This window comes from Candoia aspera, chromosome 2, assembly GCF_035149785.1.
Source record: "Candoia aspera isolate rCanAsp1 chromosome 2, rCanAsp1.hap2, whole genome shotgun sequence".
Taxonomy (NCBI): Eukaryota; Metazoa; Chordata; class Lepidosauria; order Squamata; family Boidae; genus Candoia; species Candoia aspera.
In genome coordinates this window covers 173,779,406-173,803,596 of record NC_086154.1, presented here as the reverse complement: position 1 = coordinate 173,803,596, position 24,191 = coordinate 173,779,406, and the positions used below count along the sequence as shown (strand labels likewise).

Sequence of the window (24,191 nt, the reverse complement as noted above, 5' to 3'; positions counted from 1 at the left end):
CGAAAGGCCGACTGACTGACCGGCCGGTCTGGGAAAGGGGAGGCGGAGCTGGCTGGATGTTCTTCCACGCCTCACCTCCTTCCTCCGGTCAGGACCCGAGAGGCACAGGAAGGAGTCGAGGAGCAGGAGCAGGACAACTCTCGTGATGGGGACAGCTCTGCCACCTCAGGGGTAAGGAAGGTCTGGCAACGAGGCCAACTCTCTTGCTCCATCTTCTCAGGCTAAATACCGTATATTATTTCAGTACAATAACATTTCTATGATAAACTGAAATTCTTAATCTTCTGGGATTTGGATGCCTTAGAATAATGTATATCGATAAGTGAATACTCTATCAATATTAATTGTAATTTTGGATATTAATATTACAAGCATTAGTTATTTAACCCTTTCTTCAAAATTAAATATAACATTAGGAATGAATGAGAAAATAAAGGAAGAGCATAAGTCAAGATATTTGTTTTCTGATAAGGGCTTGGAACTTAAGCTGAATTAAAGTCTCCACATTGTTAATTGGTGTATGTGTATGTTTGTATGTATATATGTATGAGTATGTATATATGTGTTTTTATACATGTTGACAAAGGAAAATAAGTGAACCAAATGAAACAAATCTAGCAAATTTGACGTACTAAAAAAATAAAAGAAGAAAGTCAAAAAGAAGAGTAAAAAATTGAAAAAAGGAAAAGAAAAAAGAACAGTTGGGTTTCTGACCTGCCCCCTTTTACACATCTGCTGGTTTGCAATACGCACAAGGGTTTATGGCCCCTTAAAAACCAATCTGTAGATGATTATATATCCTCTTGACCTTCAGGCTTCCAAAGGCTCTCTTCCTGTCGGCACTGGGACCGAACCTTGCGCCCAAGGCTTTAGCCATCCTGTTGGGATGCAGAGGGCTTTGGATTTATGTCTTAATAGGAACAAATGCCATTTGCAGGATTCGATGGAAGCCCAGGGGGGCTCCTTAGACCAGAGCTTTGAAGACGCGGAGTCCATTCCGGATTCGGCAAGGTACTGCTCTCAGCTGAGGGATTCTGAAGCCCCCAAGAAGACGGCTGCGGTACCGTCCCCAAGAAAAAAAGCTATGAGAAACATCTGCTGAGGGGAGGGATAGACTTCTATGGGATGTTTGCTCAACCCCCTGGCCAGGAAGCTTTCTCTTCTCTCCTTAATCAATGGGATGAAGGGCCATTTGGGGCCAAGGGGGAATTAGACAATGAAGGCACCTGCCCATTGCTAGTTTTGATCTTGGCCCTTCAATCTCTCCCCAGGGATGAGGACCTGGAGAAGAAGAGGCAGGGGACCTACACAGTTGAGGAGCTCTCCAGCAGCATCTCCTCCAGTGCATGGGTAAAGAAGGGCAAACTGTTTTCTGCTGGGGAGGCCCATGGGGAGGGGGGGCCATCAATTCACTTCTCCCAGCCTGAGGGTACCATGCAGGGCTGCTGTGGGGAGCTGGGGTGAGAGAAAGCCTGACCCTTGGGGCAACTTACACAGGCTGGAAATGGGTACCCAAGCTCATGCAATTAGCTCATTCTCTGCAAAGCAGCAGGGACGGGCCCTTTGCGGCTGACTGGTGGCCTAAATGGGTGTGGCCCCCTGCCCACGCCTTTTCTGCTTCATCCTCTCCAGCTCCCCGCTGCTTCTAGACAGGGCTTTAACAGGTGAAGTGTAGCAAGCCTACTTTTCTGGGGGAGGGCAGGGCAGGGCGGGGGATTCCTCCAACTTGGGAGATGTGTCATGCAAGAGAAGCACCGTCCTGGTCAGGCATCCTGCATTGGATAGGCCTTCTCTTTATTCTGGAGCCCACAAGTTCCATGGAATTACCAATTCTGGGTCACTGTTCCCTTTGTGGACACAGAGGAGTCATTGTCATTCACAGGATTCCCCCGAAGAAGCCCAAGATACCCTGGACGATGTCAGCAGCCTGCAGGACGAGACCTGGGACCCCAGTCTCAGTTCAAACAGGTGCCCTATTTTCACCTCTACAGCCGCTGAGGGACTGCCACCCCTTCCCCACAACACACGGCTGAAAAGCATGAGGTCTTCTCCGCTTGTTTATTTAATCTATTTGGTGGAAACCTTGCAAGATGGTGGCTATTGCGGATAGAAATGTTTCTCTCTTCTCTTCTCACAGTGGAGCGAAGGACCTACGGCGATGCTGGTGCGCTGTGGGTGTGAGGCAAAATGCCACCCGACCAGTTGATGGTGGAGGGACCTCTCCAGGGAACAGAGGGGCCCTTGGTTGGATCCTGCACGGTTCTATCAAAGCTCTACTTCTCTGTCCTGCTTCAGAACCTCAGTTATGACTCCTTTTCCACAAACTGACCCCTAATCTAGATCTAATCATCCTGTATTTCTCCTCTCAACAGCACATCCCCGGAAGAAGAGGGGAATACAACAGGGACCCAGACGCAGTCAACATCTCTGCAAGAATGTCGAGTAAGGCTTGACACCCAGGGTTAAACTGAAGGCTTCCCCAGAAAAGGACCTATTCCTGCAACCTCCAATTCCTTCAGCTCTCACCTGGAGGAATCGACCTTTCACCATCCCCTTCCGTTTCTTCTTTCTTTCTCTCTTGTGTATGCAGGAAGTCCTGGATAAGATCTGCCGCCTGGCCTCTCCTCCCTCCCTCGGAGCAAGCCAGGTTGTGCACCGCCTACAAGTTGTGGCCCGGAAGAACTTGGAAATGGTCACGTACCGCCTGTTAGAGCTCCCATGGAGGTAGGCAGGGCTGTGGGTTCTTCCTCCCTTGAGTTCCAGGGAAGTCTGGCATCAGGCCGACCATTCCATATTTCTTCTAGTGGACCTGAGACAGGCAGAGGGCTCTGACTTGGTCTCCTCTCGATTTTCTTCCCAGCACCTGCGGCGAGCTGCTCTGGGACATCATCACCTCGCCGTACTGCAGCGGGGATGCGGTCCTGTTCCTGCTCCTGGCCAAGGAGAAGGAGGGCCCTTGGCCTCCTCAAGGAGAGGAACAGACCACCCATCCTCTTCCCGCAGCTACGGTAAGGGGTAGAGCTCAGAAGGAGGTGATCCTCTTGTACGCCAAGACTTCAGCCTCTCCCTCTGGGAGATGCCATTGTGACTTCTGTGTCTATGGGCTCCCCATGGGCAAACAGGAAGGCATTTCTTGAATTCTGCTGAGAAGGAGTTTGGGAAGGAAGCGGGGGAGAGAGGGAGGAAGGAAGGTCCTTTGGGTGGTGAGGGTTGGCAGAGAGAGCGATTCTACCAAGAGGTAGGGTGGGCTCTGTTAGCCAACTTGCCTAAGGAGCTCTGTGGGTGAGTGTCAGGGCCAGCCTCGTTCCGAATAAGACACGGACTCACTTAATAGGGATTAAGGATTTCCAGTTTATTGAAACGGGTCTGACAGAGAGAAAAACGGGAATGGGGGTGCGGTGGTGAGGTGTCCTGTTTATACCCCTCTTGCGGGGTCCCGTGCTTCTCCACCCTCCATTGTCCCCATTCCCCTTGATGGGTTTCTTGATGGCTGTGTGGGTGTTTTCCCGGTTGCTGTCCTTGTCCTCTTGGTTCAGGTGTGTCCTCCAGGGCACCAGGTGCGGGCTATTGCTGCTTATCTGAAGTCCTTCTATTCATCTGTATATGAGTCCATGGGTGTGGGTGCTTTGGGTGCTTGGTTGAAGCGTTGATTTGATTATCTGCTTCCTTTCTTTCTTAATGATCATGCTCCACGTTGTGAGGCTCTTTGTGCCTTGCAACGGGGTCATGACAGTGAGGCAGACTCTCCTTCCCTCCTCAGGCCAGAGCGATGAGGCTCATCAGGAGGATCGTCCGGTCCGAGGAGTGCCCCGTGATGCTGGAGGCTTGGTTCCCCGAAGTTCTGCTCTGCCTGGTGGATACCATCATCACAGGCACCAGGCAGCAGAATACATCAGGCCAAGGAGGGGACCATCTGCCTCTGGAGTAAGCAGTGGCACTGGGAAGGAGAAGCCTCCTCTTTTTCTTTTTGCACGTCCAAGCAGCATTTCTGATTTAGCAATGCCCCTCTGGCCCTGCAAGTCCTCCCCTTAGATAGGCCAGGTGTTATATAGTCCCCAGGAAAAAAAGCTCTCAAACACGCAGTGCTCCCAGCTTGGGCGCCTTGCTTTTCTCATGAGGTCTGTCCCAAAGCTTTAAGGAAAAGAAAGAAAATGGAATCTGGCATCCATGATGTTTCCAGAACACCCTTGGGGTGGGGTGGGGTGGGGTGGGGTGGAGGGACATACTCACACAGATGCAGCAACTCCCATTTGGTGGTGAACAGCTGCAAGGGAGAAGAAAGGCCCCTCTGGAGCTCCCTCCCTCTTTGCTCTTCTCGTGGGTGGTGTTAGCAGGGAAAGGAGGGAAAGAACGTGCAGAGGGATGTTTCCCTGTGGGCGTCGCCCAAAGGGTTTCTTCTGCCCCTCAGACTATGGGTTGGTGCCTTGGTGACTCTGGCCTTCTTTTCCCTGCAGGGAGACGGTTGACACCATCCAGGTGCTGCTAGCCAGGGTGGCACACCTGACCCTGGAAGAGAGCTGCAGGGAGATGTTGTGCCGCCCCAGCTGCTGCCTCCAGGGCGTGGCCATGTTGGTGACGTAAGTCAGAGGGCAAAGGGCAGCTTTTCTCTCCACAGAGAACCTTTCTTCTGCTCTTCTAGCCCAGCATGGCCTGTCCGTCTGATGTCTTTTTCTCAAAAGAGCCTTGGTGTGTTGCAGGGCCCTCACGGAGACCTCCCCCTCTGCCACGTGCAGCCTCCAGAGACATCTGAGTTCTGTCCTGGAGAAGGAAGAGGCAAAGGAGCATTCAGCTGCAGTGGTGGCCTTCTTTGTTGAGGTGGGAAAATCCCCCCCACCCACACCCACCCCGTCATAGGATTCTGAGCCAGGGAGCCAATGGGACCTGGGCGAGCAGGGTGATGTGGAGGAGAAAATGGGAGTCGCCCCAGACCACCTTTAGGTCCCGTTGGGAGCAATCAAGCTCCAAAAGCCATTTCTCTTGCTTTCCCTGCAGCTAAGGGAGAGCCTAGAGGCATGTTCCTGCTTCCCCAAAGAACGAGGGTGAAGCATCTTCCCTGGGGGTCTTTTGGGCACCTTCTCCCCAGTGCAGCTGGCTCACTCCTTCTCTTTCCTCCTCCGGCCACTGACGGGCCTTCGACTGCTCTGCTCTCTTTCAGCTGCTGGCTAATTACAAGAGCCAAGCCCCCATGGAGAAGACCTGGAAACTGCTAATGGCTTGGATGGAACACCGCAGCCAGACTGTTCACCAACTGAGCAGGAAGGGTCTTCTCCATCTCTGCAAGAACTACAAGGTGGTAAGTGGCCCTCGCCCACAGGGGATAGACAAATACCGAGCTCCTCCGCTTTGGTAGAGAAGATTAGGCTTGTCCTCTCTCCTTCATTGGAGGAGAGTTTTCAGATCTTCCATTTTCTCTGCAGATGATGAGCCCCGAGGAGCTCTGCCATGCCATCCTCGGTGGGCTCAGCAGTGACAGCTCCGCCATCACCTTGGAGTTCTTGGGCTTGGCGGAGCAGCTCGGCCTCCAGACAGAAGGGGAAGTCTGGACACCCCTGAATGCCTCCTTGGCTGCCCAGTACCACTCACTCTTCCACCACGTGAGTCCTCAGCTCCTCCTTGCTTGGAAGAGGAGGAAAAGGTCAATGGGAACCTTAACTGTGAAGCCACACGGGACCCATTTCTTGCAGGGCAAGGGAAAAAAACCTTTTCCTTGGTCCTTCATAGGAGGCGGTAACCATCCGAAGGGCAGCCTTGAAACACATCTGGCCTCTTCTGCAGCACCGGAAAGATCTTGAGGGGATAGCAGCCATCCACACCCTCATTGCGGTGCTGATGCACGTGGAGGATGTTGAGGAGGAGGTGGCGAAGGTGAGGGCCTGGCTTGCCTGGGAAAAGAGGGTGGCGGCTTGGCTAGCCAACTCACTCAAGGAGAGCAGTAGAGGAATGGCCCCAGCTTTTTTCTCTCCTCTTTTTCTGAAGGCAGCAAAGCTTACCCTGCGGCACCTGGCACAGGCCCTCCATTGGCACCTTGGGGGCACCCTCCTGGCGGGGGGGACTTACAGCCTGCAGGAGCTACTTCATAAGATCACCAAGCGCCTGGTAAGAGCCCTTGTCTGGCTCCCATTCCCCTCTAGAGGTGAGAGGCATGGGTGGGGCGCGCAGCACTTGGGAATCTCCCACTTCTGCCTTTCTGCCTCATCTCCTAGATTCGGTTCCCCATCCCGGAGTCGCAGTTGGAGATGGAAGTGTTTACCTGCCTTTGGTACTTCAAGAGCAAGCAGGCTTCAGTGAGGAGAACGGCTGCGATGTTCATTGGTAACGAAAAGAGAAGGCTCTTTGTGGGCAATCAGGCGGGAGGTCTCATCCCCCAGGTTCAGGGTTTCTTCTGCCCAGGGATAGCCACGTTCCAGCCAGAAAGGCACGGCCCGCTGCAGCCTTTCATGGAGTCACTCGCCTGTTTGGGCCATGGACCTTCCTTTAGCCCAGGCCAGGCGTGAGCCTGTAGTCCACTTGCTGAGTTTCTCGTTATCCCCAGGATGAAAGGTGCAGGGAATTCTGGAGTTAGGGCTGCATTCAGTCGAGAAGCAGGTTTGAAAGAGACAATGGTGTGTTTTTCTCCCTCCTTTCCTCTATAGGTCACCTACTTCATCAGAACGGCAGCCTCCTCACTGGAGGGACGCTTCCTGTCTACCTTGCTTGTAAGCAATGCCTGTGCAAAGACAAGAGGAAAAGCTTTGGGTTAGGAGTGTGGGAGAGGAAGGAAGGAAGGAAGGAAGGAAGGAAGGAAGGAAGGAAGGAAGGAAGGAAGGAAGGAAGGAAGGAAGGAAGATGCATTTCAATGCTCTGGTCTAACTTTTGTCTTTGCAGATGTGGAGAAGCTTCTGGGTGACCAGGACCCTGCAGTCAGGCGAGTCGCCCAGAGAACAGAAGCTTTGGTACAAAAGGCCTTCTCCCTCCACTCTGCACACGGGCTGGTGGCTGCCCTGCGGCGCTTGGCGGCAGGCTGTAGGAGACAACGTTATCCCCCCGAGTATGAAGGCCTTTCCGCCTGATGGACCGGTGAGGGAAGCTGGGAAACTCTGCCCCAGGTGTAGGATGGAGGCCAATGGCGGGAAAGCAGGGGAAGAAGGCCAGGGTTGGGTCTGGTGGGAGGGGACTTGCCGTGGCCTGAGTCGGCTCTCTTAGGGGGGGGGGGCAAAAGCAGAGGACCTTCCCGTGAAGGGAGGAATGTCCACTGATGGGCTTCCTCCCAGTGAAGGTTGAGGCAAGGCTTGCGAGCGAGCGGAGAAACTAACTGCCTGATATCTCTGTGTCTTTTCAGGGATTCGAGCCCTTCCTCCTGTGCCAGTGAACACCTTGCAGCACCGCAGGAAAGACCACTAGGGTGCGTACCATCTCCTTGCTACGGACGAAAGTCAGTCGCCGGTTGACGGGGCTGGGAAGGAATTTTACCCCTAATCTGCCATTGGAGTCGGCAAGTGGGGTTTTTGCCTTCCCCGTAGCAACGTTCACCCTATGTTGGAGGTTTCCAGTTAAAATTGTTGAATAAATGGTAACATGTTACTTTTGACCTTGTGGCTTAGGTTATTTCATGTGTCTGCTCGTGTCAGAAGACCCAGGACCCTTTCCTCTCGCCTTGATCACACGGAGCGCTTTCTCCCTCTCTCGCTTTTGAGTGCCTTCTTATCGGTTGTTGGGATGGTTTTGAAAGGAGAGGGAGACAGGGGAGAGCAGGCAAAGGCCGTGAGCCCAGATGCAGCAGGCTTTGAGCCATGGAGGAGAGAGGATGGTGGCTTTTGGAAGAAGCTGCACCCTTTTCAATTTTCCTCTCTTATACAGCAGCAGTGCTGCATTCCCCAGCATCCAGAGAAGGAAAGATGGGTTTTACCTAGTTAACATCTGCCACCAAAAGAACAGCTGCTCTCTGGGATTAAGTCTCCCTAATGCCAGGAAGCTGCTCACAAAATCTGGAGCAACAGACTTCTGAGCATGGAGGGTTAAGATTTAGTGCCTTTTAAAAACCTTTCCTCTGTTGTAACTCAGAAACCAGTCCTCGGTTTTAGAGTGTCTCACTCCAAAGAATCTCAGAAGAAGGGTCATTTTCATATTTTACAGAATTTATTCTGATCAAACCTACTTCCAAACTTCTAGGAACAGAGATGTTCTAAGGAGCAATTTTCCTCCCTCTGGAGCATCAAAAAAGACATATATATATTTCCTTTTTCTCCTGATTTGGGTTTGTGTGAGAGGGTTGCCTCTGAATCGATATGTCCACAGTTTTTTTCTTTTCCCAACTCTGAGTCCCACTCCCTCCACCTTTCTGGAGGTCTTCAGTTCTTATCTCCTTGCGGGCTCCACAAATTAACTTCTTTTCCTGCCAACCCCTACTTCTCTGTATCAGATCTATTTCCAAACTCTCCTGCCTTGTTCTGGGTTATATTCCCTGCCATAGGATCTACTCAACTATCTGGCAATACCACTGTGGAGTGGTTCAAGTTTCCAAACTCTCTTCTTGCATTGCTGTTTTGAACATGCTCACCGCATTGACTAACCTCTATATTCTTAATTATTATAATTGTTTTTAAGTATGATGGAATGGTTTAGAAAAACATTAAAAGTTCTCAAGTGAATAGACAGGGCAGAATTTCAATTAAAGAATCAATGCACGAACAATCTGCTGTTGGCTATGTTTTGGAGCTGACCACCTCACAGAGTGCATGTCTTGCATGTGGAAAATTCCTGTTGACAAATCTGGGCATCTCCATTTTAAAAAAAGGATCTCTGGTGCAGTGCTAGGGAAGTTTTTCATAGTAAAGTTCTGTCAGACAGCAAAAAATGCATCTTGAAATCCAATGCATCTGAAAGGTATCAGGGCAGAATGCCTGTAATGACCACCCCATTCCAAATGTGGATATTGTGCAGGATTTCAATCATTTATTTTTATTTTACTTCATTTTTATTTTGGAATGAGTGAGAGATTGATAGCACTTAACTCGGAAAGGTTACTCAGCTCTGATGCGATGCAAATAGACGATTAGGAAAAGGTAGATCATGGTTTAAAAATTACCTTGCAACATCTTGTCTTTGACTTTGCCAATCAATGCTGCATCAGCCACACTTCAGTTGGAAGAAGGACATAGAAAATACTGGGCTGTGATCATCTGACAATGACTTCAAAGACTGTATACTCTTACACTTTGCTATTCTGCAATTATTAAAAGTGGAATTAAAATGGATGTTCCCTAAAAGATTGATAATGTATACTTTATAAATCTTTCTAGAACTGTTTACTGAAAGACACAGGAGTCTTCAAAGCTTTGGTGGTGTTTTGCATATTCCTGTTTCCTCCCTGCCCCCACCACCCCAAGATGCCAAACATCCAAACTGAAGATACCTAAGAGGAGAGGTGTAACGATTGCCTATCCTAATGGACTCAGACTCACAAGCAGGGGCTTAAGAATATCTGGTTTATTAAAGAATAGCATGCATTTACAGAGAAAGCTGAGAATGAGCAAAAGCGCGCCAAATACAAACTAAAAACCCTCGGTGCAAACGTAATCCCTCCCCTCGCCCAACTGTCTCAAATTCCCCACCCCAGGCGCTGGTAACGGGTTCTGCTGATCTCCTGGGAAGAAAACCTTGAACGCACTGGATAACCCAAACACATTCCATTCCCCTGAATACAGATAACAACCCCAGCAGGAGTCCGCACAGCCCCTCCCAAACAGAACACGCACCAGCAACTTGACATGCGAAACGTTACGATGTACAATGCACATTGGAACGGTGAACATGACATACCGCCCCCCCAAAACAAAGCGAAAATACCAAGGAGCAGGTTTCAAAGGATAAGCTAAATGAAAGCGCCTAACCAAAACAGGAGCGTTAACATTGCGAGCCGACACCCATTCAGGGTGCGCGAAGTGCTTCCAGCGGATAAGGTACTGCAGTGTGCCATGAAGCCTGCGGGAATCCAGGACATCCTTCACTTCAAAATGTTGCTGCCCATCAATCATGATTGGGGCGGGGGGGGGGGGAGGCTGGCCATGCCAATGGGAAGAGTGGCTGACAGGCTTGAGCAAACTGCAGTGAAAAACAGGATGCAAACGTTTCAAATTGTGGGGTAAATCCAACTTAAAAGTGACTGGATTTACAATACCAATAATGGGAAAAGGGCCAACAAATTTCGGGGCTAATTTTCATGATGGCTGTGGGGATTTTATGAACTTGGTGGACAAATATACCTGATCGCCAACTTTAAAATCAGGCTGAACATCTCTGCGCTTGTCCGCCTGCAATTTGTAAGCAGACTGGGCATCAGCCAAAGCCTGCTGAATCACTGGCCATGAGTCAGCCAGTTGAGCAGCCCAATCAGAAACAGAACAGGGCTGGATAGGAGGTTGTGGCAACTCAGGGATGGCCACGAAGTCCAGTCCCGAAACTACACGAAAAGGGGTGTGCCCCATGCTCTGATGGACTGCATTATTGTAAGTCACTTCAGCAAAAGGGAGCAAATCAACCCAATTGTCCTGTTGGTAGTTTATAAACGCCCTTAAAAATGGTCCAAGGGTCGAATTTAAAACCTCCGTAGATCCGTCAGTCTCAGGATGCGACGCAGTGGACAATGCCTGCTTGGTGCCAATCAATTTCAAAAATGATTTCCAAAATTGGGAAGTGAACTGTGTCCTGCGGTCCGTGACCAAACGGGAGGGGCTCCCGTGGAGCCTATAGATGTGAATTAGAAAAAGGCATGCCAATTGTGGGGCAGAAGGAATAGAAGCACATGGAATGAAATGGGCTTGCTTGGAAAAGTAATCCTTGACTACCCAAATTACTGTCTTCCTCTGGCTGGGAGGAAGGTCAACAATAAAATCCATAGAAATCTCCTCCCACGGGCGGGATGGGCTCGCCACTGGCCTTAAAGGGACACTAAGACCAGCCACCCCATTTCTAAATCACCCAATTTATATTTCTTTTAAGTATGCATACTCTAAGACAGGATTTCTATAGCAAGGAGAAATGGTTTCTCTTCATGCTTATTGTTATTTTGGGGATCAATTTTTAAAAAGTAATTCTTTTTAAGTTTTGGACTTTGTTTTCCATACAAATATTAAGGAGGATTGAGAGTAAATAATTGTCTCCCTGTTACTATTTTTGTACTAAATTTGAAGATATTAGCATTCTCCTACATCTTGAATCAGCTGTTTTGAACTTTCAGTTTTCTGCTTCTACTTTCCCTGGGGAACTGTCTGCATATCTCACTTTCGCTTATGTAAACACATTTCGGAATTCTTTCATATCTTTGACTTTCGCTGGTTAAACTCCTAGGAGGTGCCATAATCGACTGCTTGAGACATGGAGGACTTTAAACAGACTTTCCCTGACTTCCAACAAGATTTTAAACAGATTCTTTCTGATTCCTACCAAGTTTTTATGCAAGGCATTCAGGACATTGTGGAAAATATGAGGTCTAAAATATGTCATCTGGTTGGGGATGTTGTGGATGAAACTGAGGAATTTAACAGTGACAGAAATGTCTCTTCTAAGAGTGAGATCGGGATTTCTGTTGAAATGCTGGATGAAGATCGCATAGTTGAGTTGAAGAAATTAAAAGAGGAGACCAAGTTGCAAACCATAAGTGAAATTGATCTTCTGATGGAATGCCATGGAAAGAAGGGGTTATTGTGTATGGGAGGTCTCCTGAAGAGAAGTCGGAGTTTTCGAGGGGGGCAGTTGGGCTATTCAATTTTTTAAAGAAAAAAGCTCTGTGTGCATTGTGGAGATATGTAAATGCTCTGGTATATTTTGAAGTGGGATAAGGTTTAAGAATATTTATCTGGATTGCTTTTAGGGTTTGGCTGATTTCATTTATCTTTAATGATCTGGATTAAGATTATTAAGGTATAATAAAAAATAATAACTCTTTGGTTTTGGGTTTAATATGATTAAGATTATTAAAATTGTTGTATTACCAAATACAATGGCAGACAATTTATAGGTTTTTTAGTTCGATCTTTATTATAGTAGACAGAAATGTATAGAATGGTAGTAGGAAGGAATAAATGTCATCTTTGGGTGGGAAGTTGATTAGGTTTATATATTTTTTCTTTTCTTTTAATATAAGGGGAGGGAGCAACTGTACTTAGTGATTTTTATAATGTGCCAGTGGAATGATATACAGAAATAATGTGATTTTGGTTTAATATAGAGTAAGGGATTGCTTATGGAAAAAATTTTTATATCTTTGCTGTTAAAAGTTGAAGTCACCTCTTTTTGTAATTTTGAAAAATTTTCTCTTGTGTTTCTACACTTCTTTAGTTTTTTTTTCTTTGTAGTTTTTTCTTTTTCTGTAGCTTTTATCTTTGCTTGAAACTTAATAAAATTCTTATTAAAAAAAAGGAAATGACAAGCTAGGCATATGGTTAATATGCCATAATGTTGTTGTTGTTTATTCGTTTAGTCACTTCCGACTCTTTGTGACTTCATGGACCAGCCCACGCCACAGCTTCCTGTTGGTGGTCAACACCCCCAGCTCCTCCAGGGACAAATCCATCACCTCTAGAATATCATCTATCCATCTTGCCCTTGGTCGGCCCCTCTTCCTTTTGCCTTCCACTCTCTCTAGCATCAGCATCTTCTCCAGGGTGTCCTGTCTTCTCATTATGTGGCCAAAGTATTTCAGTTTTGCCTTTAATATCATTCCCTCAAGTGAGCAGTCTGGCTTTATTTCCTGGAAGATGGACTGGTTTGATCTTCTGGCAGTCCAAGGCACTCTCAGAATTTTCCTCCAACACCACACTTCCAAAGCATCTATCTTCCTTCTCTCAGCCTTCCTTATGGTCCAGCTCTCGCAGCCATATGTTACTACGGGGAACACAATTGCTTTAACTATGCAGACCTTTGTTGTCAGTGTGATGTCTCTGCTCTTAACTATTTTGTTGAGATTTGTCATTGCTCTTCTCCCAAGGATTAAACGTCTTCTGATTTCCTGACTGCAGTCAGCATCTGCAGTAATCTTCGCACCTAGAAATACAAAGTCTTTCACTGCTTCTACATTTTCTCCCTCTATTTGCCAGTTATCAATCAAGCTGGTTGCCATAATCTTGGTTTTTTTGAGGTTTAGCTGCAAGCCAGCTTTTTCACTTTCTTCTTTCACCTTCATCATAAGGCTCCTCAGTTCCTCTTCGCTTTCAGCCATCAAAGTGGTATCATCTGCATATCTGAGATTGTTAATGCTTCTTCCAGCGATTTTAACTCCAGCCTTGGATTCCTCAAGCCCAGCATGTCGCATGATGTGTTCTGCATACAAGTTGAATAGGTAGGGTGAGAGTATACAGCCCTGCTGTACTCCTTTCCCAATCTTAAACCAGTTTGTTGTTCTGTGGTCTGTTCTTACTGTTGCTACTTGGTCGTTATACAGATTCTTCAGGAGGCAGACAAGATGACTTGGTATCCCCATACCACTAAGAACTTGCCACAATTTGTTATGGTCCACACAGTCAAAGGCTTTAGAATAGTCAATAAAACAGAAATAGATGTTTTTCTGAAACTCCCTGGCTTTTTCCATTATCCAGTGGATATTGGCAATTTGGTCCCTAGTTCCTCTGCCTTTTCTAAACCCAGCTTGTACATCTGGCAATTCTCGCTCCATGAGTTGCTGAAGTCTACCTTGCAGGATCTTGAGCATTACCTTACTGGCATGTGAAATGAGTGCCACTGTTCGATAGTTTGAACATTCTTTAGTGTTTCCCTTTTTTGGTATGGGGATATAAGTTGATTTTTTTTCCAATCGGATGGCCATTCTTGTGTTTTCCAAATTTGCTGGCATATAGCATGCATTACCTTGACAGCATCATCTTGCAAGATTTTGAACAGTTCAGCTGGGACGCCATCGTCTCCTGCTGCCTTGTTATTAGCAATGCTTCTTAGAGCCCATTCAACCTCACTCTTCAGGATGTCTGGCTCTAGCTCACTGACCACACCATCAAAGCTATCCCCGATATTGTTATCCTTCCTATACAGGTCTTCTGTATATTCTTGCCACCTTTTCTTGATCTCTTCTTCTTCTGTTAGGTCCTTGCCATCTTTGTTTTTGACCATACCCATTTTTGCCTGGAATTTACCTCCAGTGTTTCTAATTTTCTGGAAGAGGTCTCTTGTCCTTCCTATTCTATTGTCTTCTTCCACTTCCATGCATTGCTTGTTTAAAAATAATTCTTTATCTCTTCTGGCTAACTCCTGGAATTTTGCATTTAATTGGGCATATCTCCCCCTATCACTGTTGCCTTTTGCTTTCCTTCTTTCTTGGGCTACTTCTAGTGTCTCAGCAGACAGCCATTTTGCCTTCTTGGTTTTCTCTTTCTTTGGGATGTATTTTGTTGCCGCCTCCTGAACAATGTTGTGGACTTCTGTCCATAGTTCGTCCGGGACCCTATCTACTAAATCTAGTCCCTTAAATCTAATCTTCACCTCCACTGCGTATTCCTTAGGAATATTAGTGAGCTCATATCTAGCTGATCTGTGGGTCTTCCCTAATCTCTTTAGTCTGATCCTAAATTGTGCAAGAAGAAGTTTGTGATCTGAACTACAGTCAGCTCCAGGCCTTGTTTTTACCAACTGTACAGATGTCTGCCATCTTTGGCTGCAAAGGATGTAGTCAATCTGGTTTTGGTGTTGTCCATCTGGGGAAGTCCATGTATAAAGTCGTCTCTTAGGTTGCTGGAAGAGAGTGTTTGTTATGTACATTGAGTTGTCTTGGCAAAATTCTATCAGCCTATGTCCTGCTTCGTTTTGTTCACCCAGGCCATGCTTACCTGTAATTCCAAGTGTCATTTGACTGCCCACCTTAGCATTCCAGTCTCCCGTGAAAATAACATCTCTTATAGGCGTGTTGTCCAGTAGGTGCTGTAGATCCTCATAGAACTGCTCTACTTCAGCTTCTTCAGCATCTGTGGTTGGGGCATATATTTGGATCACTGTGATGTTAGATGGCTTGCCCTGAATTCAAATTGAGATCATTCTATCATTTTTTGGATTGTATCCAAGCACTGCTTTAGCCACTTGGATTGATTTATCTTCTGAGCCATTTCTATGTTCCCATTTCCTCCTTATCCATTTCTCATCTTCCTTCCTAGTGGTGCTTAGAAGGCAGAGCCAAAATATCCCAGAGAACAATCCAAGCATAAGTCATCTTTGTGTGGGTGGGGGATGGTAGTGGTGGGAACCCTGAGGTTGGAATCAGTAATTGGTAAACAGCAATGAAAACTATTGTAATAAAGTATGTATGCTGAACATGAATTGGCATGAATTATTTGTGGGGATAGTTGCATATTTCTGAGAAATTGGTTTTTGAGGAAAGCATTCAAAAATGTGCTTTTGAGGGAGAACCTACAATCCTTTAACTATTATTGGTAAAGATTAGAGCTAGTTGGCTTATTTTTTAAGCTGACTTGGAACAGGCTGGCCCTAACCTTCCCTGTTCCTGATTCAAAACCATCCACAAAGGTTTGCCTTGGATATGTCAATCAATCAATCAATGTATTTCATTTATTGTTTGGATCACCTGTCACAACAAACAAGATAAAACCTGCACAGAAGTAGCCAAACATTAATAAAATAGATGAAAATGTACAGAAATCAGTAAAAACATTAAACCAGTATCATTACAGTGAATAAAATATCAGAAAACATTAAGAAGTCTTGATAAAATATTATCTTTGTTTAGCAGAAGCCCGTGCAAAGCTATGTAGTTTTGGAGCATGGTTTATAAAGTGAAAAGAAAGAGGTGACCCCTAAAAAAATGATTTTTTTTAATCTAACATTTTGCACTTCCTAGTATTTTAAAATGTTTTGCTTAGAAGAAAAGAAAGGAGAAGTGTTGAGTTAATGATAGACTAGTCTGCCTTCAAATGTTGCAAGCAAAGTTTAATTTGATTGGCTACCTTCTATTACTTCAATCACATTATCCTGGGGATGGTGATGATTCCATTCTCCCATTTTTAGCATTTTTTAGGAACCCATACTTTCATTCTCCCATTTTTAGGATGTTTTTATCTATCTGACTTGCTTAAGGACTATATTGTCTTGCATGGAAAGGGTGAGGGATGAATTTCTTATACTTCTCCAGCCCCCAGCAATCAGCTCCAGTTCATACTGGAGTCCTTCCTACCACCTTTTTCCTTTGCATAACTTTACTCAATTTGTCTGCCCAAAATTTGTCACAAATCAGATTTGTGTTTGCTGCAAATGTTTCTGCATCATGTCTCGAATAATAAAGCAAAATGTATAGGCACTTAAAAAATATTTAAATAAAGATAAGTCCAAGGCCCATGCTCCAGTTTCTGTGAGTTGGCAAGCTTCCTCTGCTGATAATGTTCTAGAATTTCTGCAAATTTCATCCTGTTCTGGTCAAAAGTAAGTGTCTGTGTGTGTCTGTCTGAGTGCCATTTTATGGTTTTCCAGTGGTAAATAATGGGAGTATGGGGCTCTGACTTTTTTCTAGTTTACACTTTGGAATTTGGATGAGTCAGGAAAAGTTACTCCTGGGGCAGTTTAAGGCAGACTGCACTACTTTCCTAACTTCCTAGCAGATGATCCAACTTCTAAACAAGTCAGGTTGTCCTTGCACTGTTCTAATAAATGTTAGGAGGAGAGTTCCAGACCTTTTTCATGGATCTAAGCAGTTTCTTTCAATGCTTTTGTTTTTTCTGGCATTCAGAAGATGCCAGCAGCACAATAACCACAGGCCCCATATACCAATCCTGAGTTATGATAACTAATTAGGCAAATGACTCCCCTAGGTAGACATAACAGTTCTCTCACTAAAAAGGCAAGGTTTTTTAATTTATCAGTAATTTTCCAAGGCAGGTCATTCAGCACAAGTCAGATAAGCAAGCAACTGCTCGCTGCTGTTCTTCTGAGCCATTTCCAGCCTTAATTTTGAATTGTCTCTCATTTGATGTTTGATACAAACATATATGAATTACAGGCACATGATGGAGGTTCATAAAGATCCAGAATATCTGAGCCCAATGTAGAGGCATATGGTTTACCAAAAATAAAACACTGACTAATAAAACCCAGTAATAATTATTTTGCAGATGAGGACATGTTTGAACTTCAACATGAAAGGATGTTGTGGATTTTTTGCAGGAATAGGAACTACCGCATGGATTTATTGCACAGGACTTTTTATTTCTTTGATTTCATTATGTCCATCCTGCATCCTGAAAAAAGCATCTTCTCCCTCTGCCCTCTCTTTTCTATATTTAAGGACATCTCCAGCTGTCATAAACATAGAAAAAATAAGCAGATAGTGTCTTCTCAGGAATGGGCCAAACAAAATGTTCCTCCAACCAGAGATGAGGTCTTTGTGCAAACTATAAAGCTACTACCATCCATGGACAGATGGTGTAATCTCTATTCCTGATTGTAGTGACTTTCTAGTCTTAGGTTCCACATTATTATACTTTGCTTGGTTCCTGATTGCCCACTACTATTTATATGAAAGATTGGAGGCCACCGGCAGGTCACATGCTTTGCCTGCCAGTTCTTGGCATCTCCTGGTAAGTCTGGAAAAACTTTCTGAAATGCTGAAGATGGATTTGTGACTCAACTCAGTGCAAAGCAGCTCTCTATATCCCTTGAAATATGAAAAACGGAAATTACTTTATAACATGGGAGACTAACTTATCCATCTAACCCAGCATTGCCTCCTCTGATTAGTTCTTAGGGCTTCAGGCAGAAAAGGGTCTTTCTCATCATATGCGGCCTTATCTATCATTGGACAGTACACCCTTAGGCTGAAGGAATGATGCTCTGTAAAAAGGCAAAGTCTCCTTTGAGTTGTTCCTTCATGGGCATCTTCCACGTAGTTTCCTAGGCAGAAGAAGTCATTTGCCATTGCTTTCTTCCAGGATGTTTTTCTAACCACCCAGTCTAGCATAGAGTTCTGGGATTCTCCAGAGATCTCCCACCCAATTATTAACCAGACAAGGTTGTCCAGTTGCTGCCACAAATTAGCGATGATAAACAGGTAAAAGAGATGTTACCGTTCTGTGCTTTTGGGGGCACTTGCCAAGAGGACATTGAATCTCTCCTCCAAGGGCAGGAAAAGAAAATTGCTCCCCCTTCCCATCAGTTATGGAAACTCCACAGCCCACATTTTCCTGATGTTAAATTCAAGAAAGAAAATCAAGGCATTATGGATGTTTATCAAGACATGCCAGGAAAAGCAGTTGGCCTTTTCTTGCTCTTTAAGATTGCCTTATGGAAAGTGAGAAGGCAGATGAGTGAGTGGCTTGACCCATTATCTCCAGATTCTTGCAAATGATTCCATCTCTACCTCTGGAGTGAGTGATAGCAAAATTTAATGTGCCTCCTGTTCACTTTATTGCAGGTTTAACGGAGCAGTTCCTGTGGGCACTTGATCACCTGCAGCACTCCCAGGGTGCCCCAAATTATTATGCAACATTGTTTTTAAGAAAGAACTGGAAGGTTGGCAGGATTTGGGTCAGAACACCAAAGTATTTTGAGATTTCAGGTGAGATTGCCAACATATCATGAGACTTGGTAATTGTGCAAGATTTGGGCCACTTTGTAAATGAGTTATTTTCATTTATTTCTTTTATTCTGACACTCCTGCTATCACCCTAGATTGCATGTAGAGTCCCCGCACCCAAAAAGATTGCCCAACCATACCAACTGCACTCTAGCTGATTTCCCAATACAGATACGGCCTAAGACAATTTATTGTAAGAACTTCATCTTACACAATATTGAGCTCTGCTTTCTGCTTTTAAAACTTCTTTTAAGCCTCAGCTGCTTATCTCTAAGAAGGGAGATGATGCAAGTATTTTGGCTCTGGATTATGGGTGGTCAGTAGCAGGGAGGCAGGAGCTGGCAGCAGGATGTTTTACAGCAGTTGCCTGCTCTAGATTGCAAACATTGAAAACAGAAAGAGCTTCAGGGTCTTTAAAACAGCTCTTAGGGTTGACAGAAACGGTATTGGAATGGTACTTCATACAAGAGTTGCAAAATCGGGGTCTATTCCATCCACCCGTACCCAAATTCACTAAATTAGGTGAAACTTGCTTTTAGAAAGCAAGTGGTAATATTTTTTTACCTTTTTTTCCCATGCTGCAATCAATTCAGTTCTTGAATCTTTCTTTGGCATCAGGAAAAAAAACAAGCCTGGGCAGATGTAATCTTTCCAACAGCTACTGTACTGTGAGTACCAATGTATTAGGCCTGTGTGAAGCAGCTTAGCTGTGCCTTGCTATATAAATAGCACTTTGCTCTGCACGTGAAGGTAACACAGATCTTGTGAAAGGGTATTCACATCCCCTTGAGCCCTCATCCGCTGCTTCCAGTACCTGGAGTGGTGGAGGGGAAAGCATTTTATGTATGCGTATGAGCGTTTCTACTCTCAGAAATCTGACCAGAGTGATGGTTAGTGAAGCAGGTTTCTACAAGGGAAAGGAGATTTCATGAAATACATATGGAGGGAGACAAAGCCTAGCACCTAGCCAACTGCACCCTACCAGAAGGAGAGTAAGGTAACATAAGTTCCTTGCACTTATGTTGAGAAGAGAGGAGGAGGGACGTGACCTAGAGTACAGTCTCTTAGCCCAAGAGCAGGCAGAGTGATAGACAAATTAGACTCCAAGTAAATCCTTACCTTTGTGTTTACACCCATGCGTGGCTGAAGAGTCAGTGCTACTGAGGTCACCCTTCCGACAGATGGGAAGAGTTTGAAAAAGTTTCCAGTGATGTGTGGAAGTCTCTTCCAGCTACCCTCACACGAAAGCCTTGTGGTGGGTAGGGAACAAAGCACACTGGCACAACAAAAAACTCTGCTTCAGTTCTAAAGCTCAGGGTGGGTTGGAAGGGAGAGGATGTTGCTTTATAAGGCATCTTTGATGTTTTGCATAGCCTCAGGATACACGTTATTACCGTGCCAAAATCTTCCTTGTTCTTCAAAATGTCTTACTCTCACTTGTGAAGCTGCTTTTCAACCTCTTTCTCAGCTTAAAATATTGTGGAGGAAGGGGGTCCTGAGCATACCTTATTATTGGGAGATGGCTGGGGGCGGATGGTTGTTTTTATGCTACCCGTTTCTCCATCTCTTAGCACCTGCATGAGCAATTCTACTTCTCGACCTGAAAAGGCCCCTGGAGAAAGGTTCCCTCCTGATGTTTGCTCCTAGGGTTGAACTGGTGCCTGACTGCAGAGACGGCTGGGCACTGAAAGATAGGACCCTTGGCATACCCCCTGAAGGTAAAAATGCAAGAACCCCGGGGGTGCCTGCAGGCCGGGGTCAAAACGCTCAGGATGGTGGGCATCACAATCTCATTACAACTTTCACTCGATGTTTCTTCAACCCTCTGAAAAGAAGGGTTGGAAATGTCTATTTCCTCAAATTGAATGAGAAGGAGATTCGGAAGGGCGTCTGTCTGTGTGCTTCTTCTTTCTCCTTCACATTTAATTTATACAGTAAGGCATTTTAAAACACACAGAATAAACAACTACAAAAAAGAATAAAAAGAGAAACATGGTGGATAAAAGAATATAGTATCGGTAAATAAACAGGAAGTTTACAATTATCACGAAATGTGGAGTTCATTATTTCGTTAATTCATTGATTGATTGTGTAGAACTAGGTTCATTGGACGTGGTGTTGAAGTGGCAGTGTCCCAGCCACACAACAACGTGATCTATAGACAATGAAATTTTCATTTGCTGACCACAACAGGTAACAAATTCGACTATCCCTATCATCAAGCAATTATGGCTATTTCAGTTCTTACCCAGCCTCATGCAGCATTAAGAGTAACAACAGAAACACCAGCACAATCACTGTAAGAAGTAAGTGCTACATCTTCCCCCAAGGGACGTGGCCTTTAAAGGGCACCCACAGGGTTCAGCCTGATTCAGCAGAACAGCAGCTCGGCCTTTGGAGCAGAGGTGGGCAATTGCCCATGGCCTGGTTCGATCTCACATGATCAGTCTTAATCTCTGACTGGTTGCAGACACCCATGACCTTTCTTGTTAATAGAATTGGCCGTACTCTAACCCTTCCAGAAGAAAGGTTGAGGTACTGAAGTTTATCTTTGCTTTCTTCTCCCCTATTAAAAAAATGAGCAAAAAGAAAAGCAAACCCAAGAGACAAGGACAAATAGTAGAAATGGGCTGTATGAGTATGCATGCCCACCCACACCCATATACATATACACATGCAATAGAAATTTGTTCTGTGTGTAGGTATACGTACAGAGAGAGTAGAGTGCTATGGCATGTGCAGCACAGTATATACAGAAGAACCCCTCTCAGTCTACATAAAGGCCAGGCCAGGCCAGGCCAGGCCAGCTTCTGAGGATTGCAGTGTTAGTGAACAGGTGGCATTGCCTGGTAGGGTGCTTTTTTTCAACCACCTAGTTTCTCCAAAAACTTTAGAAGTCTCAGGTCCCGCATTCAGGGCTACCCACCCCATCTTTGTTTCCAAGATAAGCTAAGGTTGGGTAGGTGCTGCCACCTGCTGGCCCTAAGTCTAAGCAAGTTCATGTGTAGTAAAGAGAGAGCCAGTTTGGTACAGGTAGTCCTCGATTAACAACCACCACTGGGACTGGAATTTCAGTTCCTAAGTGAAACGGCCTTTAAACAAATCTGACTGATTTTACAACCTGTTTTCCAGCAGCTGTTAAGTGAATCACTGAGGGCGTTAAGCGAACCATGTGATTGTTAAGTGAATCATGCAGTTCCCCATTGTTTTTGCTTGCCAGAAGCCAGCCAAGAAGGTCAAAAATGGCAATCACGTGACCATGGGACACTGCAATGGTCAAATTTGTGAACCGGTTGCCAAGTGCCCAAATCGTGATCACGTGACTGCAGGGATGCTGTGATGGTTGTATGTGTGAGGACCAGTCGTAAGTGCGTTTTTCCAGCACTGTTGTTAAGTCAGAACCATCACTAAACAAATGGTCATTAAGCAAGGACTACTTGTATAGTGGTTGAAGCACCAGGCTAAAAATGGGAGACCATGAATTCTAGTCCTGCCTTAGGCACAAAGTTAGCTGCGTGCCTTGGGCCAGTCCCTCTCTCTCAGCCCTAGGAACAGAGGTAACGGCAAAACACTTCCAAAATCTTGCCAAGAAAACTGCAGGGACTTGTCCAGGCAGTTGCCAAGAGTCAAAACTGACTTGAAGGCACCAAAATAAAATAATGTGTAGTAAAACTGCCTGGTGACTATAGGTGTCTGTTTCTAACTTTGATGACACTAAAATGACAGAAGGTATGTTGCGTCATCACACACAAATCCATAAGGGGTGGTGTTTGCACTGTGATGTAGCAGCTCACATTTTGCCACATGATGGAGTGTATAAGAACCTGATTTGGATGATGGTATTGGTGGATGTGATCATTAAGTTTTTGCCCCATCATATACAATTAAAATTAGAATTCCAGTACAGACGGTCAGACCCAGTTAATATGTGGTTGGGAAACCCCAGGAATCCCCAGAGCTAAAGGCTAGATGGAGATTTTATTTTTAAAAAATCCATTAAAGATGACAAACTACTAACCTTGTTTTCAACAAAACAATGTTGTGGTTGCCACCTTCTGAGTAATGCAAGCAGTGGATTAGGATGGTAACAGGGGCAAAGATTTAAACCTTTTGTCATTCATGTCACAATTTCTGTCTGACTGGGGACTCTTTGCCATAGTTATCCATTATGACACTGAAATGTTGAAACATGGGTTGTGACATCACAGTGCTCTGCCTTCCCATACTTGCAACATGACATCCCATGCAAGCAGCAATGGCCAGAATTTGCATTGTTTGGTCACTTACCCTCTGTGGACAATTTACAAAATTAGAAAGCATGATAACATCACACCTGTTTTAGTCCTGAGTTTCCTCAGGCAGAAAACAAGTTAATCTCTGCTGACATTAGCATGAGTGGTGGATAGCTTTAGCATCTTTTTTTCTTTCTTCCTCTGTGCCTCCATTTCTCCACTGAAATCACTGGTTTAATATGGACTGAGACCAGCTGGCACATCTCTCTTTAACAGCTTTCTGGGCCGATGAAATTTCCCTCATGTGTTCCTTGGTTTTTAGAATGTCTCTTATAGGAAAAGAAATTTTGAATTTATCACCCACATTAGAGATTCCTGTAACCTAATAGCGTGTGTGTATTTTCTAAATATGGATAGACATCTGGAAGTGTTTGCCTGGTGTGTTCCCAGAAAAATTGCAAGAGAATTTTCTGACATATCTGCATTGAGATGTGAGCTGATTTGAAGGGAGAGAATAAAGAAAGTCAGCTAAATGCTACCCTGAGGATACTGCACGAGATAGTTTGAGCCTTTTCTTAAAGAAAGAGAAAGACAAGACTTGAATCCTGAAGCTGAAGTGCTAAGTTAAGGTTCCTTGAACATGAAAGAAAAAAAAAATCAAAGCACCCAGGCTGTATCTGCAGTATTAATTTACTACTCCAAACCACAATAGATCCTTGGGTGGCCAACTAATTTCTGGTCATGCAAAACTGGCTTCAGAGCTTGGAAATGGTTGTGACCATCTTCTGTATTCAGATGGTTTCTTGCTAAGGTTGTCTATCCTCTAGTAGAATGTGGACTGGTGCCGTCCCACTGCCAAACCAGCCATGTCTTTTCCAGTATATTCCATTCCCTCCCAACTCCTTCCCGCACCCCAGATTTTCTGTCTTATTCCACAGCAATTAACCCACATTTTGTTGCCATTGCCTACTGCTTTGGAGGGTTCCTTACCTTAGCGATTTTCCCTCTAAAGGTATTTGTTATCCTTACAAACCTTGGGGTTTCCTTCACACTCCTGGTATCTCCCACTTGTGTGAGAACCTCTCCAAGCCCAACACCACAGACAGTCCTCTACTTATAAACTTTTGAATTACGAACTTTTGCCGACACGAAGAAACCTGTTTGCAACTCCAACCTAGAAGGTCCTGGAAGGAGGAAGAAGGCAGGAAAGGGTTAGTTTACAGCGTGCTACATACATATGCTTGGTTGGACTTACAAACAAAATGGACTTACAAACAGCCTCTTGGAATGTGACCTGTTTGTAAGTGGAGGACTGTCTGTACAGTAAAAAGGCATTCAGATCCTGTTCTGTCTTTCTTTTCTTCGTGGGTGCCTTTCAGGTAAGAAAAGCTGTGGAAGAGGTG

At 45.1% G+C, this 24,191-nt stretch overlaps 1 protein-coding gene and 1 long non-coding RNA gene across 2 annotated transcripts; both read left to right on the top strand.

The window, feature by feature from the left end:
- The first annotated feature begins 2,410 nt into the window (after nt 1-2,410).
- Nucleotides 2,411-6,494, top strand: LOC134492451 (uncharacterized). The gene is made up of 11 exons (XM_063296623.1): nt 2,411-2,724; nt 2,861-3,008; nt 3,761-3,924; nt 4,455-4,577; nt 4,698-4,815; nt 5,156-5,239; nt 5,418-5,594; nt 5,722-5,865; nt 5,977-6,096; nt 6,204-6,312; nt 6,391-6,494. The coding sequence occupies exons 1-11, from the start codon at nt 2,585-2,587 to the stop codon at nt 6,492-6,494; spliced, it is 1,431 nt and encodes a 476-aa protein (XP_063152693.1). The 5' UTR covers nt 2,411-2,584.
- Nucleotides 6,495-6,628: 134 nt separating this feature from the next.
- On the top strand, nt 6,629-7,564 carry LOC134492519 (uncharacterized). Its single transcript, XR_010067450.1, has 3 exons — nt 6,629-6,695; nt 6,865-7,056; nt 7,319-7,564. It is a non-coding gene; the product is annotated as an uncharacterized LOC134492519 (long non-coding RNA).
- The last annotated feature ends 16,627 nt before the right edge of the window (nt 7,565-24,191 follow it).

Excerpts from the sequence above, each read along its gene's own strand:
- LOC134492451 (XM_063296623.1), top strand. The coding sequence starts at position 2,585 with ATGCAGGAAGTCCTGGATAAGATCTGCCGCCTGGCCTCTCCTCCCTCC. Across the intron at positions 3,009-3,760 it reads ATCCTCTTCCCGCAGCTACG|GCCAGAGCGATGAGGCTCAT; the intron begins GTAAGGGGTAGA and ends TTCCCTCCTCAG. Across the intron at positions 4,816-5,155 it reads TGGTGGCCTTCTTTGTTGAG|CTGCTGGCTAATTACAAGAG; the intron begins GTGGGAAAATCC and ends GCTCTCTTTCAG.